This window comes from Solenopsis invicta, chromosome 15 (genome assembly GCF_016802725.1).
Source record: "Solenopsis invicta isolate M01_SB chromosome 15, UNIL_Sinv_3.0, whole genome shotgun sequence".
NCBI lineage: Eukaryota > Metazoa > Arthropoda > Insecta > Hymenoptera > Formicidae > Solenopsis > Solenopsis invicta.
In genome coordinates, this window is record NC_052678.1 from 8,175,564 (window position 1) to 8,195,080 (window position 19,517).

Below are 19,517 nucleotides of genomic sequence, written 5' to 3' on the forward strand. Positions count from 1 at the left end.
CGGTTTCGCATACGACGCGGCTTTGTAACGTAATAGGTTTTCGACGTTACAACCGCGTCCGCGGCTGAGATATCGGGTTTCCAAATTGTACCCGCACGGCAACCGTGATACTAAACCTACCCTCTCTTCTCCTCTTTCTCCTCTTCGTTCCCTCCTATCTCCCTATCTCTGTTTCCTCTCCTCTCTCGTCTCTCTCCTTTCTCGTTGTGTTTTTTTTCCCTGACCGTTCTATTTTATCCGGACTGTGGACAGTGGAGAGCGCGGAGTCGAGTCGCGTATACACGTACCGGATACCACCGCCGCCGCCGCCGCCGCCGCCGCCACCACCACGAACGCGCGTAACGACATTCGATTCGAGCCTGGCACTCATGATTCAGTGATATCTTGCCGAACGAGGTCGCCGGGCATTCGGTCAACCCAGACGGCCGACCCAGACTACGTGTCGCCGTGTATTTTCAAACGCACCGAACGCCATGTTATCCCGACGGGTGCGTTTCGCTACTCCTGTTGACTCTGCGTCGAGAGAAATTAGAACTGCTATGGCTCGAATGACTTTTTAACTCTGCGTTCACCACATATTACCGCGAATCCATTTAGTCGACCCAATCCCATCAGCAGTAATCGCAATGTCTACCAGTGTCTACCGCTATACATTATGTCCGGGAGTACAGAATGGGAGTAGAGAAATAAATTTAAGTACAGTCGGAGAATCGATAGACATTTGGTAATATCGATTTTTTTTAAATTGATATCTTCTATAAATTTTCTTCCTTCAAATTAAAAAAGTAGAATTGAGAAAAATGTCAGAAGATGTATCAAAATTTAGAGTCCTTTTACTTACGAAATCTATAGTATAGATTTTATGGAAACTGCGATAAATTTACATTGACACCTGACGGGTACACGAGTGGAAACGCGTGTACCTGTTAATGCTCTTTACTCCGTCTCTCTCTCTCTCTGTCTCTCTTTTCTAAAAATATTTGTTCCTAAATTATATTACACGCGAATGGGAATGTCGGCCATTGGAACCGGCCGGAACCGGCCGTTCTTTATGTTCGGCGGGCTTTTATTCGCTCGATGAGAGGGTGCGTGAGCCTATGCGCGGGAAAATTTATGCTTTAACGAAAAACGCGCGAGAGCATTATGTACGAAACACGCGCTCGCGCGCGCGCGGCGCGTTTAATAAATGGCGGTCGTGCTCTCGCGCAGAAATGTATTGCTCGCGTAATCGTTTATACCTGCTTTAAAAAAGTTATAGTTCCTTCCTGCGTCAAAAAAAATTCTGTCTCGCAGACGCGGAAACGACGAGGTACACAATTGCATAATTTACGGCGGAAACAAGAAAAGCGGGGAAACTCCTTTTTTAATCTCGTCCGGACATGAATAAATTCACGTTTTAGCAAACACGCCAGATAATATACAGGGCTGAAAGCGCGAATTTGTTTTGTCACTAAGCTCTCTCGCGAGCTTAACGTGTACGTGATTTCGAATTCAGGTGCGTTTACACAAAAACCGCACATGTCTCTACTATCCTTTCCTAAACAAATCCCGCATCATAATGATTAAAATATTACTGGATCAACCTCGCGCGCGTCTCTTTTATTAAACGGAGCTTTCGCACACAGGAATCTCTCAAAAGAGTCCGCAATGCGGGATGACTTGCGATTCACATTGCGCTCGTAGCGCACTTAATTTCAACTGAATTTACGGTATGCGTATTTAAACATTTCCGTCATACCGCAACACGAAATAATGCTGCACAAGTAATGTTTTATCAGTTGGACTGTTGTGCTCATTTTTGAATTGGTATCACAGTCGAGGAATTTTATCAGCCGGATTACGCTTTAAACGGCGATAAAATTCTGGGATTCGCGTACCCGTTTGCATTTCAACGCAACGAACTTTCGAAATTGTTACGACGGCAAAACCGGAAATAAACTCGCTTTTTCGACGGAGAATAAGCGTATCAATTTTCGAGAGTGTTTCTCCGTCATACATCGAGAGTATCCTTACATTGTATGCCTTTGATCTACGTGATCCACATTCCCTGTCTGAGAACTCCTCGTAGACGCCGAAACTTTCTTCGTCGTAATGTCGTAAGCTCCCGTGAAAAAGTTTTCGCTTTTTCCGGCAGGAAACGGCGCGACGCGACCAAGTCGCCGTGCAAGTTGTAGATTCGCGATTTTGTTACTTCATTATTTCTTCGCGCAAGTTCACGCTTCAATCGCAATGAGGGAAGTCGGAGCTTAATGCTGCCTCGTAGAATTTTATCGATTGTCGTTACAATAAACGTTGGCTTGCTTCGCGATCCTTATCGACATTTATATTAAAAGATGTGCGCCCGGTCTACAGGAATATATTACGTAAACCGTTACTTACACTCTAGATGGAAGTTATATACGTATATATTTTATAACGCGACGAGATAAAATGTAAAAAAGTTACAAATACGCTTGTAACTTGTTACGCTTGTTCAATATTAACGAAAAATCCGCGCATCTGGGATGCTTTCCGTGCTTCTCGAAAGTTTTCTTCAATGGCGTGTGCATTTATTCTCGCAACGTCGCGCCGTCTCCTGTTATCAGTGCAGATAACCCGTCGCGATGCGTGACGCTGCGGGCAACGTTCTCGCTTAAAATTTAATTCGAGCTCAAAGCCTTGGCTTTATGTCAGTTCGGCGGCCGTGATTGGTTGGCACCTAAGTTTAAGCTCACGGGCTTTAGTTCACCCCCCCCCACCCCTCTTCCCTTTCCTCTCGAACGGCGAGCGTGTGCACGCGTGTATATGTAGGCATTTAAGTGGTATGCGACGCTGCGTGTAGCGTAACCCGGTCACCCCCATCGATGTTCGTAATCCGCCTTCCACAATAAATTTGCGTACACCCGCGTGATTGTTCAAAACAATGTTGTTTTCGCGTGTGAACGTTGCTCGTTGGAGCTGACACAGAAATACGAGCACTCGCGTAAGATTTGTTTAAGCGCGAGCATCGCGCGTTACGTATAGCACGGTAAATGCCCACCGACGTTAAAAAAAAAAAAAAAGAACCGCGAGCGAACTGTCGGTTCGCGCTTCGCGCCTATTAATAAATTAAAAGCCGCGCTTACCAAAGAGAAACGTCAATCTAATGAATTAGGCTTTCCAAAAGATAAGCGGCTTTGCGTTCGTAAATTAACGTGCCTACCTTTCGAAAATTGAATTTGTAGAAGGGACACGCGTGCAGTTTAATCATAATGTAAGTAAATATGATTTAATTATGTTTACGATAAGCAGATTTAATCGCGTTCATCGAACCGTAGTCATCGCGGGAGGCGCATCGCCGCATGCGACGGTGGGAATTATCGGCGCAAGGACGGGAGATAATATAACCACTAGATAATGTATTGCGTGAAAATTACATGGGTACCCAGTTAACGCCGAGGTATAACCCATTTAAAAGATCTCATTGCAGATACCGCGAGGTGATAATGTATGGACAGATTGCTTTTGTTTCGCGGGCGGTTCATTTTCGCCGCTTTGTCTAACACCTTACCGCGAAGAATCCTCGGTATTTACGCACTTGCGCCGCTCTCTACACAGAGTTTCTATCCCGTAGAACTACCGTTGTTATCTTTGTGTTACTAATTTTACCCTGTTTTGTGAAGGTGTTAAATATTGAACGCGACACGTGCTTAATTATGTAAAATTGCGAATCAACCATTTAATTTCACGAGCGAGTCGTTGTCATGTATTCACATAACTGAAAAGGCTACAATACATAATTATCGGAACAAGCGGTATATAAAATGCATGGAAGAAAAATTTATATTTGAATTAAAGATTGATTCTTTGCACATTTATGTAATTTATTAAGTGCGTTGATTGTGAGATTGATCAATCGTTTATTTAAACAGTGATTAAATGAATTTTATAGATATTAAATATGTAGTTGTTTTGACCAAACTATTTGTAGCCTTAACCAAACAATTGTTTTACAACTTGTAACTATAAATGGTTCGTTCAACGTAACTAACAATAAGTTTTTAGTACCAGTAACTACAAAATTTATTTGATCATTATTTAACTAAACGTTTGCAGAATTTTATAGGACGTTTGCTCGTCTACAAAATTCTTCAAAAATTAACTAGGCTTTACTTTTCAAACTTTGTTTTCGCTAATAGATATCTAAGAATCTCAGCTTCACCGACGTAAAATATGAGTCAAATTGAAAAGGGATCAAAGTATAAGATCCTGTGAGAAAATAAATTTTTTTCTAATTTCAACGATTTTTCACTGCACTGTCTACTTTTGTCTCAAAAAAAGGTTTGTTATTTTAATGAACGGATGCAAATTGAGACGAATTTAATAGTGTCCGATCGTGCGATGTTTTGCATCTAATTTTCGCAATCGCCCAGTGGTTTTAAATTGTTTGCAGATTCTCTTCGCGGTCTCGTTTACGATCCGTTTCTGGTCTGGTTTTCCACCTCTGCGGACAATTTGCGGATAATGATCGTAACGGCGTGGTCAAAAAGTTCGCCGCACACTCTCCCTCGACGGGAAAGCCCGCGCGACCGAACAGTAATTTATGAAAACGTTGGGCTTTCGACGAATGCGCGGTCGTGTACGCGTTCACATCGCAGTTCTCTCTCTCTCTCTCTCTCTCTCTCTCTCTCTTTCCCTCCCTCTCGAGGGCGTCGTTAGCGGAGTGCCATGCTACGTATTTACGCACTGGAGAAATCAATAAACCATGCTCCGGGAAACGGGTTTAGGCGAGCGAGACCATGTCAGACGCCGTTCGAAGGAGGGAGTCGAAGTGGGCGGAAGGGTAAAACTGAGGGTAGCGCGCGCCCTTCGCACGCTATCCGGCTATTAGACAATGCAAATAGTATCGTTGCTCTGTGATCGGCAATTTGGATCTTGAGATACTACGCTTTCGACGAGACAGAACAGCCCTCTCCCTATATACGTTTTTATCGCCGCTGTTTCTTGCGTAATCGTGATGCATTAGGATAGTCCGTATCTTCTTCGTCTCTTCGTACTGCATTTGGAATCGTGTCGAGCGTTCTTCTCCCGAACATCTTTTGTCCTTCTTCTTTCGAAAAAATTTACGTATCAAATTTGAATGACACTCTTGCGAATTATTTCCGCAACATCGCCCCACGCGCGCGTCTCTTCACAAAATGAACGAAATAAAAACTGGTTATTATCCACGCTCTGTAATATCAGTGGCTCGCGATAATCCGATACGAGCGAAACCGAATGGAATATGTGGATTACGCTGTACCGGATGTTTACGCAAGATGTCAACATGTGAAAACAGAAGATTACGAATTTGCATCCTGAAATGTTCGACGTCAACGCGTGCAGAGCGTAGCGATCGGATTAAAACACAAACACGGGATGCGATTCGACGTATGAATTACAAACGGAGACGCGGGGACATTTATGCAAAAGAAACAAAAGTCCCGCGCGGACGGAGAGCGGAAATCGACGTTACGAATTAACATATTGAGATTGTCGTCGTGCGCGATATAACGACAGAATCAGGCGGGTTATTAATCCCTTACCGAAATTCCCTCATTCGTGGCTCTCGCGTACGCGAGATCGATATCGTATTTAAAATCGTTGTTTACTCCCTGGAGATAGTTCTCGCGTTAATAATTCACGTCATTAATAACTCACGCGGGAAGATCATGGTAGATTTATATCAGACACATATTCGACGAGAGAGATGGTACGGGGATGACTGGAAGAACGAGAAACGATCTCTCACCTCGTCTCGTTTCGAGTTATTAGTGCGAAGTTCATCGAACGATGAAGCATCGGGAATTGTCGAGGGTCGAGGGAGGGTGACTTTAACGGCGCGGCGGTCCTCTCGTTAAAATGCGAATACTCGACTTAACGTAAACCATCTGGCTTAACGATTAAGTAAATACGTTCAACGGAGACCGATCAAGCGGATGAATCAAGACGGTTTATGTTGAACACGCGAGAATCTATGCCGTCGTTAACTTAATATCGTGATTTATACGCAATTTATTCGAGGGGGATCTGCTATCTGTCAAAATCCTTTTAATATTTAACGCTAATCATTCGAATGATTAAATGTCTAATTAGAAGAGAGTTGCTGAATGCGTATTGCCTAAATAGTGCCTTATCAATATTTTATATTTTTACCAATTTAACCATTTGGGTCGGTATGCATAATCAAATAATTTTCAATATTTAAAAGAAAAAAAAATGAATGAATGTATAATAAATTACGCTTTCAATCAACGATTGAAAATTATTTACGATTATGAATACCGGCTTTAGTGACAAAAATATGAAATAAACGAAAAATGAGTAATATAGACAAAAATTTAACGGAATATACCTTGTTTCGTGCATGCTAATAACACTTAAAAAAATCGGGTATTACTGATGTTATTGATATTACTGATGTTACTTTTGATCATTTTATGTAGCTGATAATAGTCATGCAATTTTATATTGAATTTTTTAATATTTTCATAAAAGGAGATTTATCGTGAAATATTTTACATTCATTGCATATACATATTTCCAATTATGATGAAGATTAAATTATAAAATCTTATCAAATTTCCTAAATTATATTACCATAAATTTTATTATATAAATTTTATAAATAGAAAACTGATCAATGATAATAGTAAAATTAAAATAATTGATATGAATAAAAATATATAAAATATAAAAGTAAATTCAAGTTACTTGTATTTCGGCGTGCTTACTTTCTCATTAATGTTATTTATTAATTATTAAATATTTGATTATTTTTCTGACCAACCAGTTAACAATTTCTTATATTTTAATTATTTTAATTATTTTCATTAATAGATTCGATACTTTCAAAGGCGATAGATTGCCTATATCATATCTTTTGCAGCATGCTGCAAAATGGCTTATGATAAATTATTTTATTATTGATGAATGATTGAACTCTGTAGCAATATATACCCGAGTTATCAAGCTACAATTTCCAGTTTATTTGCATACCAATTAGTATTAAGTAGGAAATGTAATAAGAAGATAGCTTAAATGTTTGAGGTGCGCATTTTTCCGATATCTCCGCCTTACTATTATTTTAAGAAAAAAGTGTTTGAATTGGAATAATTTTGAACCTTAAGGATCGTAGACATTTAAAAATCAAACATTTTATTACCATTTATGTTAATAAAAATGATAATGGTAAGATTGTCGATACGAAAGTAACTTATCAAAGAAAGTGGAACTTGGGCGCGGATGGAGCAGCGTGCTCGAGCACCTTCGAATATTTGGAATGAAAACATCGACGACGAATTGCGTACGTATCTTCGAGGCGGGCAAGATGGCGAAGCGAAATTTATAATTATGGGAAACGAAGGCCGATCGTCGTGCGAGAGAAGTTGTCGAGAAAAATCATTGGAGAAACGCTCAGAAACGAGAGCGCCAGAAACGAGAGCGCGGGACTACGAATTCTATTGACAAAAGCGTTTTGCTTCTCAGACAAAGGCGTCCGCATTTAACTGTGGACCGACCGTGTTTCCAGGCTGCCTGTGTGCTGCGGTCTTTCTCCCGCATTGTGGAATACGATCGCGGAGCGACGATGTCCGACGTCCGAACTATTTTCGGAGACGCGAGCTTGCGTCGAAACGTGCAAACAAACTTCGGAACTTTCGGATCATGGTCGGGTACGATTTCGCGTTTATGCGTTTCCGCGACGATGGAGAGATTGCGTCGACGATTTAAAACCCATTAAGAGTTGCCCGTAACTCCGCGGCAACTTCAGCCCCGAAATCGATTTCTCTCTCTCTATCGATGGATCGCCGTCGTTGCTGGACCAGTTCCCACGAGGTGAGAGAAATCGGGACACGCGCGCGTGAGCGAAAAGACAAACGCAGCGCAATAATGACGTCGCTAGAATAAGTGAGTGAGAGAGAGACAGAGAGAGAGAGAGAGAGTGAGATAGGGTGGGAGGGAGAGAGGAATCCAACGAGTAGTATCGCGTAGCTACTTAAAACTTTCGGAGCTTGTCTTGTGTCCTTACTAGTTGGCACCTTGCTTACTTAGCTCGGGTCCGCAACTTACCTTCTCTCGCAGCTTCTCCACTGTTTCCCGTTCTACCCCTTTTCCTCGGTTCACCCCCTCTGCATCCCTCACCCGCTCGGTGGCTTAAGTCGAAGTTTACCTTTGTTCCCGGCTGTCAGTCCGATATAGTTTCCGGCTACTATCGCCACTCCGCCACCGGTGCATCTGTTACTATGCGCACCGGGACAGACCCGGGGCTGTAACGATATTAATCCGCTTTAGCGGTGCATTTTGAAAAGGACGATAATCGGCGAAATCGTCGCGCCCGTTGCGACGGCTAGCGCAATGGCGAAATTCGCGAGCGCCGCCGCCGCCGCCGCCGCAGTCGCGCGACAGAAATTACTTCGATATTTGGTTTGTAAATTTACGCGATATTCAAATAGGGCGACCCGCGCGATGGTTTATACCTTTTTCCAGAGCGGAAATCAACGTAAATACAGTCACCGCGGTGAGGAACGACAGCGGCCGTAAGCACAACGATGCATTTCGCGTTTGAAACAAATCGTTCGAAATTATTACGCGTTGAATAAAATGAAATTTGATGCAAAACGGATTTTTTTTATATATGCGGATAATCACAAAGTATACATCTCACTTCGATACGCGATAAAGTAATCTGCTGATTTTTTACAATAATAAATTTTCTTTGTTCAAAAACTACATGTATAGTTTCGCGGTATGAATCAGCCGTATGTATGAAAATCATTTTAAAATATGCTTTTCAAATTTTTTGGATGCCATCATTCAAAAGCGACGCTTTTTTCAAAGCGCACTTTTAGTGGACGGATTTGTATGATAAAAAAACCGATTGCGGGACCAGGCATGATATGTATGTATGTATATATATATATATATATATATATATATATCGCACATTTTATTTTTTTATTTCTATTGATTTTAATTCATAAGTAATACGAATGGGTGAAATTTATAAAAACTATGTACACTGAATAGCATTCAATACTGTTTTTTTCTACCGTTTCTGTTTCAGGAAGTACAGATGTTACCGGTGCATTGTGATGCATGCGCAACATGCCAACGTTCTGCAATACAAAGAAAGTAAGACATGGAAATTGCTAATTACTAAGATTTTTTAACGACTGCTCTGTTTCATTCTTTAAAGGACGTTTAGCTTTTTAATTCAGAGCGTTGTAGAAAACTTATGATTTACTGAATCTCGTTATAATCTTCCATCGTTCTTTGTGCCTGACAAAATATCTTACATTATGTTGTTAGTTTTACGTTCTTCCTTCTTCTCGTCTACTTTCTGTTGCAGTTTGCTTTTCTTCGCTAAAAAAGTAACTTAATTATCAAAACAGAATGAAACAAAAATCTCTATCCGTTGTTTTTATTTTATTTTATTTATGCTTTTGTCTCTTTCTTAATTGTTTCGTTTCGTTACCTCCGTATAGCTTTTCTTCTCTTGGATTGTAATTTGTTGAGAATTTTATTTTGATCGCGGAAAACGAAATGAACCCAATATAAGTCTCATCATTCTTGTCGGCACATTTTTTTAAGGAACGGTGATGCAATGCTACGTTTCGCTATTGTTATTATAGCTTATTGCACGAGCGATTCACCGGAACCGAGTCTGCTGACCCAATGCGGCACGCTGACCAGCGATGCCACTCTGGTCTCTCTGTTTCGCTCCAATGCAGCGCCGCTGCCCTGTCCCATTAAGGGTCCCTTGGAGTTCACGTACAGCCAGGGCGAGGGCGAGTGCAATTCGCCGCGGTCACGGGCGGAAGCGTGCACGCAGGACTCGCGTCTGCTCCTGCGCTACCAAGCGTGTGCCAACGTTCACTCGTCCGAAAGCGTGGGTCAGTATTCTCCCCGCGTCATTATACCGTGCTGACATGTGACAAACTCATTTTACACAGACGGATCGAACGTCAGCTACAGTGCGCGAATACGGCTTATTTAGTCTTTGAGCATTTTTCTCTTTTTCTTTTATTTTTTTTTTTTTACCGTGTATCAGGAAAGGTTCTCAGACTCACGATTTAAATATTTGGGCGTTCTGAAGAAATGCAATTGTAATACGAGTAAAGTGGTTTGTGAGTCGCGAGATTCAAAATGAAAAGTGATAATTGAATCGCTAGTGGGCCAGGAAATCTCTAATCGGATTTGGAGATGACCGGTGTTGCCCCGTTTTTTTTTCCAACGCAATACAAATCTAACGATAACGCAAATTTTGATTTGGCGCTTTCTATCGGATTCTTTGATATCGTATAATAAATGGGCACTGTACATACAATAGATACTGTGTATAAAATAATATTGTTATACCAACATGCATTGTGTAATATCCATTTACACAGCAATTGTATTATACCTGTTTACAAACGTTCATAATTTGTCAAGTGAATACCCAAACAATTATGAATTATACAACGTGTGCGAGTCCAATCACTGCCTAGTGACATTTTGTTATTGGTCCATAATTAATTCGTTGCAATCTACAGTTATAAAGCGCTCGCCGAGTGCCTGAATGTGTTGCAAATTTTGAAGTACGTTGCGGATATAAAGTTTCAATTCGCAGCTTTATTGTCATCGAGTTTTCTGTCATTTACATTTTTTTTTCGCGAAATTTCAACATTTGGTTTATTTTACATTTTTCATCGGTTTTCTGTCGCAAAAAAAATGAATTTATTAAAAGAAACAATAAAATGTAGTGTGGGATGGGTCAGACAATCCCTGATTGTTGCGCGAACGGGGAAATATCGGAAGCTGATTTTAGTTATCGGGAACGAAATCACCATGTGATCGAATTACATACGCGAAATAAGTGTTCCGTCTCGTCGACTCGTCACGCCGGGCGACGGAGGCATTTCGGCACGTAAAAAGGAATTATGACGGGGGCGGCGGTGTTTCCGCGGTGACGTTAACATCCGCTTTGACATTAATTAACATGACGTGCAAGGCCTGTAACGGTCAATAAAGCTCGCGGCTTCGGAATGAATGATTAATGGCCTTGTCAATTACCATTTGTTGCTGGGCTTGTCCAAACGATTTTGCGCAATTATCATCGGCCCGTGCCCCCGATCGTCTATCTCGATACGCGCCGCGCCGCGCCGTCGCGCGGATAAATGAATGCACGATGCACCGCGCGGCGGATCCGCGAATACGGTATAATGCGTTTTCATGAACGTTCATATATCGTTTTACCTACGTTTATAACGGTATAATGCGTTTTCATGAACGTTCATATATCGTTTTACCTACGTTTATAACTTTTGCAGATAGCTCTATCCAGGGACAACGGCAATAAACTTGCATTTACGAGTCTGTTACTAATAGAGTCGCGCGGTAGGCTGGAGAATCACGACCGAATTTTCGTGTTTGTTTTGATATACCTTTGCGAAGGCTGGCGTACCACCCCCTCGTCAGCTGGTAACTTCATCGCGCTGCAGTTTATATTTTCTGTAAAGCCTCGTAAAACGTATGCGCCACAACTTCCGCGTCAATGCCGGTCTCCCATGTGTCCTGGTGAAACGGGGTAAAAAACAAAAAATATAAAAATATAAAAAAATGAAATAACGGTTATTATTGGATACATACCAATTTGCAGTTGTAACGTTTTGTTTTTTTAGACGTAGAATTGGAGTGTCTGGCTCATTGGAGGGAGGGCAGCACAAATTACATGGTCGCACGTTTACACAGCGATCGTAACGATCGTAAAACAAGCGACGAGGAGAGCTACAGATGCTTTATTTACACGAATCCATCGAACAACACGTGGAACCTCGCGCAGAGCTCGGATGCCGCCTGCAACGGATTGATCAGCGTCACCGAGGCCGCCAGAACATTCAAGATGATACAGAGTGAGTACCCTCATCTCTCTTCCCACGCTATTACGCTCTTTTTAAGAACTCGGAAAGAATCTTGGTAAACTCTGGTATATACATGCCACGGATATCGAAAATTTAATTTATCAAGTATTATTTACTATGAAATACAAACTATAACAAAAACTTTATACTATAAAAAAATTAGAAATATGAAATATTTATTTATTTTACATTTGAAAAAGAATGCTTCAAATGCTCTTGCAATTTTACCGTAAATTAAAAGAGATGGGTATGTAGTCGTTCATAGAACAGTCAAGTGGAAACAAAGAATACAGGAGCTGAACACACTTGTATTTTGCTGTACTCCTTTACTGTCTCTCTACACTTATGTATCATGAAAAATCTAATGTCCACCAATGTAAATTAATTTTAATCTTTGTTTAACTATTACTCTTCATCTTTGTGTAATTCTTAAAATTAAAGAAAAAGGTAAATGTAATAAGTTAAATTAAGATCGAAATTAATCTCCATTAGTGGAAATTAACATATGTCTTTTACACTCGACAGAGAGAGAGAGAGAGAGAGAGAGAGTAATGATTATGTAGGTTGTAATATATCGTAAGATTAAAATGACAACAAAATTATACAGAGAAAAATCGGTTGCGTGCAAATTACTTTCTCTTTTATTTTTTTATTTTTTTACTTCTACAGCGTAATACCAGAGTTACCCTAGTGTCTCCGAGAGAACGTATATTCTTTTTTGCGGTGTGTTAAACGCACCAACTATTTTAAGCATATTTTACCGCTTGTAAAGGTGAAAAGAAAAAAAAATGAGGAAAGAATCTTCCGCCTTCCTGAAATAGCGCCTAGATCGCGATCGTTCGGCACGTTCTGCGTCGGCTGTGTTTCGATGATCGTCGCGCAACGCGTAAGGTCGGGCTTAACGATCGAAATTCCACCGAGGGGCTGTTAATCGATGGCGACGAGAGACAACGGTGGCAGATCGGCGCGTATTCCTCGACCCGAGTAACGGAAGCCGCCTCCGTACGTCCGGGGCTTCCCGAACCTCGAGAACGAGAGCACGTAAACTATGAGAGTGCCTGCGGACACCAGATCGGATTCTTGTCCGGCATACTAGCGTTGGCACCGTACAGTGGTCAGCGCCAGGTACTTCGGGTATTCCACGGTATCGCATAGCTACACGTAGCCTTGCCGGTTTGGGACGCTCTTGTCGCAGGATTCATGGTTAACCATATTGAGGGCGACGACGAGCGGACGGCTCCAGTTTGATCCGTCGCGTCGCGTCGTCGGTCGAATGGCGTAATGTACGGGCCGAGACGATCGGTATGATCCAGTAGTATCTATTGCGAAGGAGGATCAGCGTCACGACGAGCCGCCGTTATCGAGTAAACCCGTCGAATCGGTTTCTGTTTTATTCGCTTTTGATTTTCGCTCGGCACGTTCGGATTTTTCATTCGCGACGAATCTCCAATGTTATTTTATTATTATCTCTTATTGTATGAATGCCGTTATCAATCTATTATACGTGGTCAGGCGACAATCGACGAACATGTTATCGAGGAATGATGAAGCTGCCGCTTAATATTTCGAAATCGCAGCCGCGGCTGCTGGAGAAAATTCAACTCGAGCGTTAAGCAGCTTAAAAATTTTTCAGCGGTGCCCTTACCACGGCACGTCGCGGATGTTTCGTTAACCCCCTACCCGAGTACCGCGTTTCCATTTAAACTTTCCAGGAGGCAGATTAGCCCCGGGATCTCGAGCTACGCCGGGCTTCCCGCTCCGAAGTGCCCGCCCGTGGATGAAGAGAACGTTATTCGCCAACGCGCGATAAATTCTATCTAACCGATATGTAAATTTGCGTCTCCTTATTCTTTCTTGTAATGTCTTCTGCACATGCTTGTAATCGGTTCACAAAAATTGCATGTAAATGCGATGCTTCTAACGATAACTGCGAACAAGGTGTCATTTAAGAAAACGTTTCAGATATTTGATTCAATAAGGCCCATTTATTTTATTTTTTAGAATCTTTACAACGATATTAAAATAAACTAAGAGAGCATAAAGTTCGTTTTTGATTTTGGTCAATTACATAAAAATAAAATATAGAATATTTGTAGATAAATAAAAAAGTTTTTTTAAAGATTGGTCCTTATTACGTGCTTGTTAATATAAGGCCCGAATAAAAAATATATTAACAATGATTATTAATCATAAAAACAAAATCCCTTAGGGTTAACTCTACTTTTAAATATTACAATTTTTTTAAATTTGATATTTAATTAGTAATTAATCTTTTAATCTTTGGAAACTTATAGCCACTTGGATGCAGTTTTAGCTTTTCAAAAGCATTGAAAATTGTTATCTTTTGATGTTAACCACACACATGACATGACAAATGACAATGGTCATAACAAAATTGACATGAATCTTATTCGATTAGTTGTTTCTAAAAACGTACTTGTTCCCACACAAAAATTGATGTATGTTTGTTACTTTCTGTGGTTAGGAGGTTAAATAATATATTATAATATACTATAAAATAATGCAAATTTGATAAGCTTTACAAAGAATTGTTATTAAAAACGAGTCACTCAGCTACTTTGTTACAAAGTTTTTGTTACACTAAACAGATTCGTTGCTGTCGATTCTAATTTTCCGACCTCTCTTTACTTACTTTCTATGACACATCTTTTAAGCATATATTCTGGTAAAGCGCTTTTTCAAGAGATATAAATTCTAAAATGGACTTTATTTAATGCTAGGCCTTATTCGACTTAGGTACCTTAAAATGCTGCAGTTTGATCTATTCTACTAAGGAAAGATATAGTTTTAAAGCACGGTTTGCGCTGCTTCGAAAATCCGCCGTGCATTAGGATCATCTCGGGAAATATTGTGGTTAGAGCAAGAAGGGTAGAAAGCCAGAACAAGTATGCATAGTAACGGAAGAAATACAGTTACGCGAAAAACGTGGAATATCATCGCGCGGTAGAAATGCATATACACGTATCTATGATATATCGGAATAATAGTGAATTGTAAAACAGCTATTAGATTTTCGCATATTTTATTTTCGCACATTTTTATTCTCTTTATATTTATGTTGTTAAGGTTCGTTGTTTTCTCGAACAAATCTTGATTAGGAGTAGTGTTGCTTTTTAAGAAAGTTCCATTTTCACATCCCGTATTTCAGAAGCTAGTTTCTTTGTACGAGTCGATTAAAAAAATTGGCTTTGGTACGAACAATCATTTTTAATACCGACGCTCCGAGGATCCCCGCAACGTTTTCCGTGGATACTATTTTCATTTTAGATTGCCGTTTTCAAATAACCACCGCCGACGCACTGTGGAATTGCAATCTTTTCGAGGTAATGCAATGGCATTACATGCGGTCGGACTGCAAAGGAAGATAAGAGGATGGACGTAATTTACTTTAAACAAAGCATACGTTTCTTCTTCCATTTCGCCGCAGGCGTGACTCATTTTAATACGCATTTCGTTATATACAGCGTGCTTACATCGCAAGACACGCCGCGATAAAATATTAAAAAGGTAGATTCGTATTTCGTTTTCGCACTTAAATTTCAAACTATCGGCGTATTTTGCGATAATTCCTGTCTGTCGAATATTTTGTTGAAAATGTTTGTGACGTAAAATTCGAAGCGCATTAAACTAATTTTATTCTCTATCTTGCACAAAAATTAAATTGCGCAATATCCGAAATTTATTTATTGAAATGTGAAATTGAATTAATAAATCAAATAGATTAAAATTATTCGTTATAAATTATACAACGTGCGTGCAACTAAACATAAATATGAAAATTTCTTCGGCAAGGTAGGGATTGTAACTAGGTACAAACCAGTGCGCGATTCTTTTCACGTATCACATGGAAAATATACGCGTAAGAAAATAATTGTATCGCGGGAACGTAGATCGCATAATGAAACAATTACGACGCGGATCCCGCTCGTTTCTTTATCGCTATCGTTATGCCTCTCTCTTATCATCCGCGGCGACGTATGCGATAAGCAGCGCAATTTCGGCGACCTATAGCGTTACAGCGCACGCATACACCCGATTGAATTATCGATTAGCTTTTAGTTGCATGCAGGCCGCTGTTGCAGTATGCGGCACGCACGCAGCATACTTTGTCGCTCGTGCATTTTTAACGGTCCATTAATTCACGGTGCATGGTGATTGATGGCTGTGAGCAACCGACCATTGACAGGATAACTGTTCGCCGGCGACAGAGCTGTCGCGCGTTTATAGCAAATTATTTGCGTCAATGTAACCGGTCGTTTGCACGTAGCAACTTTGTGCACGGTGTTTTTTTAATAGCTTTCGTATTCTTAAGATGTATTAGGTCGACCGGATAGTAATGCAGTTTTTATAAATAATGTCAACAGTACACAGTTTTGTTAATATAATTTATTATTTATTCAATAATTTAAGTGACATTATTTTCTGTGATGATCATCTATTAATTTATTAACTTTTTTTTTGTAAGGAAGCTGTCCGGCTTTGATTAGAAAAATGTACTCTCCAAATTGAAATGTATTAGTCACTGATGATCACGGTATAGCACTGCAAACTGGTTATATTTTATTGATTTAGCTTTAGAGAGTAGATAAGCAATTTAACGTAATTGAAAGTAATTTACATTTAATATTTATTCTTACGAGACTTTTGTCTCATAAGAAATATTCCAAAGATAGTCAGATGAGTTGAATATGGTGAAAAAAAGAGTACTTTCCATCCTAATTCTTTAACTTTTTGTTACGTATAATTTACTACATGCCGTTGAACATTATCATGCTATAGAATCAAAGCTGATTAGCTTCTTTGACAACAGAATTTAAAAAATTAATGAATTAATGGACGATTATCATTGAAAATGCGATTACATTATGGAATAAATAATAAATTATATTAATAGCACTATACGTATGTATTATTTATAAAAACGTTATTACTTTACGATGTTCTCTAATAAATTGCTATGATCGAGAGCTAAAGTTTACGATTTTTCTAAACAATTCCGCGAACAATGCACACACAACGCGACTTCAATATTTTATCAGTAATAGGGAGAACAATTCCGAATCATTACCGCGACAATGACAATGCAATGCATACGTGAATTATGCGTTATAATGCAAAGCGCGTGCGCGCGCATGTGTATGTGTGTTAATGAAGCTAATGAGTTGGTTAATATACATCACGTTCACGTATGACGTATGTCGCTCTCGTATAATTACGCTAGTTACGAATATAACGCCGTTAAAAGTGCGCTGTAATTAGGGCGAAATTATTGAACATATACCGCCGAATACCGCTCGATTTTCATTTGCTCCCCCCTCCCCCTTTTTTTTCCCCGACGGAATTCTTTGACGGAACGTGCAAGAGCCTGATAATGCCCAGGAAACAGCCAGCATGCCGTTGAAAACGAAGTTTACAACGTAGGATGAAGAGAGGTCAAAGTTTACTTATGCTGGATTATCTGCTCGAGGACCCCGTGAACTTAAAGAGTCGGGAACGAGCTTACAGTATATATTATGCATTTCGAGTTTGAAATAACTGCGTTAGGAGCGGAGTTACAGCGCTCTCTAAGAATAAAGCCGCAGCTATTTCTTGACACGTAATTACATTTGAATTTAACAGTCGTCCGAATTTGCAATGTGCAGATGAAAATTACAGGAATTAAACTGTTGACGTGCCGGCGATAATCAACTTTGCAATCTTGGGTTGCAGCTTTGAAAACACTAAAAATATTTTTGATAATTGCGAATAGCAATGGCGAAACTTTTGTAGAAAGTTTAAATTCTAAATGCTGTTGAAATTCGCGTACAATTTTTCTCACCGTTAAACCCGTGATTGTTCTGCTCTTTTTAACTTTTAATCTGTAAAAACGTTGCTGTCGACAACCAGAAATGTACAAAGAAACGCGTGAGTGAGAGAAGAAACGTTAAATATTTAGAACTCGTAAATATAATTTCGATTTAATCTTCTAAGAGAGAGGAATATTGTGAATGCGCACATGCGAAATTTGCGTCGCGGGGAGAATCATGGTGACAAACAGGGGATTCTCTCACCAAGGCCATCTTTTCGTGTTACAGAAAAGCCACTGCAGCGTTGCGCGTATCCGTCCTGGGTGGTGGCCGGTAAATCGTGGGTGGCTTTGGATCGAATGGCTTCTCGACTCCTGGCGTCGCCTTACAACCTCACGATTCTCGACCGAAACGAGACCCGCCTTGTTTGCCATTCAGCTGTTTCCATTGATGATCATCACTATCACCATTCCATGCCGATCGATAGGGAGACCCAGAAGCAGTTCGTCGCAAAGGCAACGCGAGATTGGTAAGTCTATCTACAGCGCATTCGTGTAAGAGGAAAGGGGGTGGGGGAGGTTAGGAGAGTGCGAGATAATGCAGTGATTCACAATAGTTAGCGGAAGCTGAAAGGAAAAATTGCAGAAGGGGTGCCGCCGCGAACAGATTCTTTCGCTCTTTCTTCCGCTCGGCGGAATTGCGAGGGGCATTATTAAAATGTCTGCATTTTGCACGAAAAGGGAAGAGAAACCTTTCGTCGGCGAAGGATGATTTTGCAGTTGACGAGAACAGGAATAATAATCAGGGGAGCGAGTAATATGATAATCGCAAGCTTTCGCTTACTGTTGTTCACGTAATTAAACGATACGAACGCGGAGAGCCTCCACTTTCGTCTGTGCTGCACCACTTTCCACGGGGGTTAAACGTGTGTGTGTGTGTGTGTGTGTGTGTGTGTGTGTGTGTGCGCGCCGGAATGTCAATATAGGTCCGCCCCAGCAGGGTACTCTCATTAAAGCATTCGTGCGGGCGAGTTCGCGCGACGTAACGTATCGCTTTTAATCGCTCGTGTACGTGTACGAGAGGCCCGGTCCGGTTATTCGCGCCCCACTGCCGCCGAGAGTACGATTCATCGTTAAAAGCTGAGATAAAAGTGCTTATTGGAACGTGTTTGTCGAACATATCCGTGGGAACACGCTAAAGTGTTTACTACTCGCCGGAGCACACTGGAAGGAATCGGCCCAGAAAACGCGAAGGCCGATCCGATGTTTTTCTTCGCCCGTTCCGCAAAACTGAAGCGTGTCCAAACATTCGTTGTTTGTCGAGCGAAGATAAATTTCTTGCTCTGCTACTAAAGGAGGAGGTAATTGCGGAGAATTAAACGAGAGAGAGAGAGAGAGAGAGAGAGAGAGAGAGAAAGAAAGCGATTACAAGAATAAATTTTTAAAAATTGACTGCGCAGAATTAAATGACGAGCTTAAATGACGACCGAGTTTCTGTATCTCGTACATGGATATTCATCGCCTTCGTTTATCATTTAACGTACGTGCCTCGAATGATAATTATTCGAGCAGCAAATATCTGACTGGTAAAAATAATGCAAATTGACGGTGCGCTCGATAAAATGTGATTACATTCAACAGACACACTGTCCTCTTCATTTATCCCGAAGAAACTCGGTCAAGCGTAACTTCTCAGCGATTAATATCCTCACTTAGGAAGGTTCCGAGAATAATGTCGCGGTACGGGCGCGACAGCTGCTCGAAGAATTCCTTTACTTAGATATCACGATATTAAGATGACGCGGAGCGGA

General features: G+C 40.7%; 1 protein-coding gene across 8 annotated transcripts in view; it reads left to right on the top strand.

Moving 5' to 3' along the window:
* The window catches only part of LOC105193330, a 248,987-nt gene that overhangs the window by 193,755 nt on the left and 35,715 nt on the right, over nt 1-19,517 (top strand). For all 8 annotated transcript variants that reach the window (XM_039458101.1, XM_039458105.1, XM_026135776.2 and 5 more), the window contains 4 exons: nt 9,062-9,129; nt 9,630-9,890; nt 11,661-11,891; nt 17,996-18,236. In XM_039458101.1, the coding sequence (XP_039314035.1) occupies nt 9,062-9,129; nt 9,630-9,890; nt 11,661-11,891; nt 17,996-18,236 (801 nt within the window). The remainder of the gene's footprint in view (nt 1-9,061; nt 9,130-9,629; nt 9,891-11,660; nt 11,892-17,995; nt 18,237-19,517) is intronic.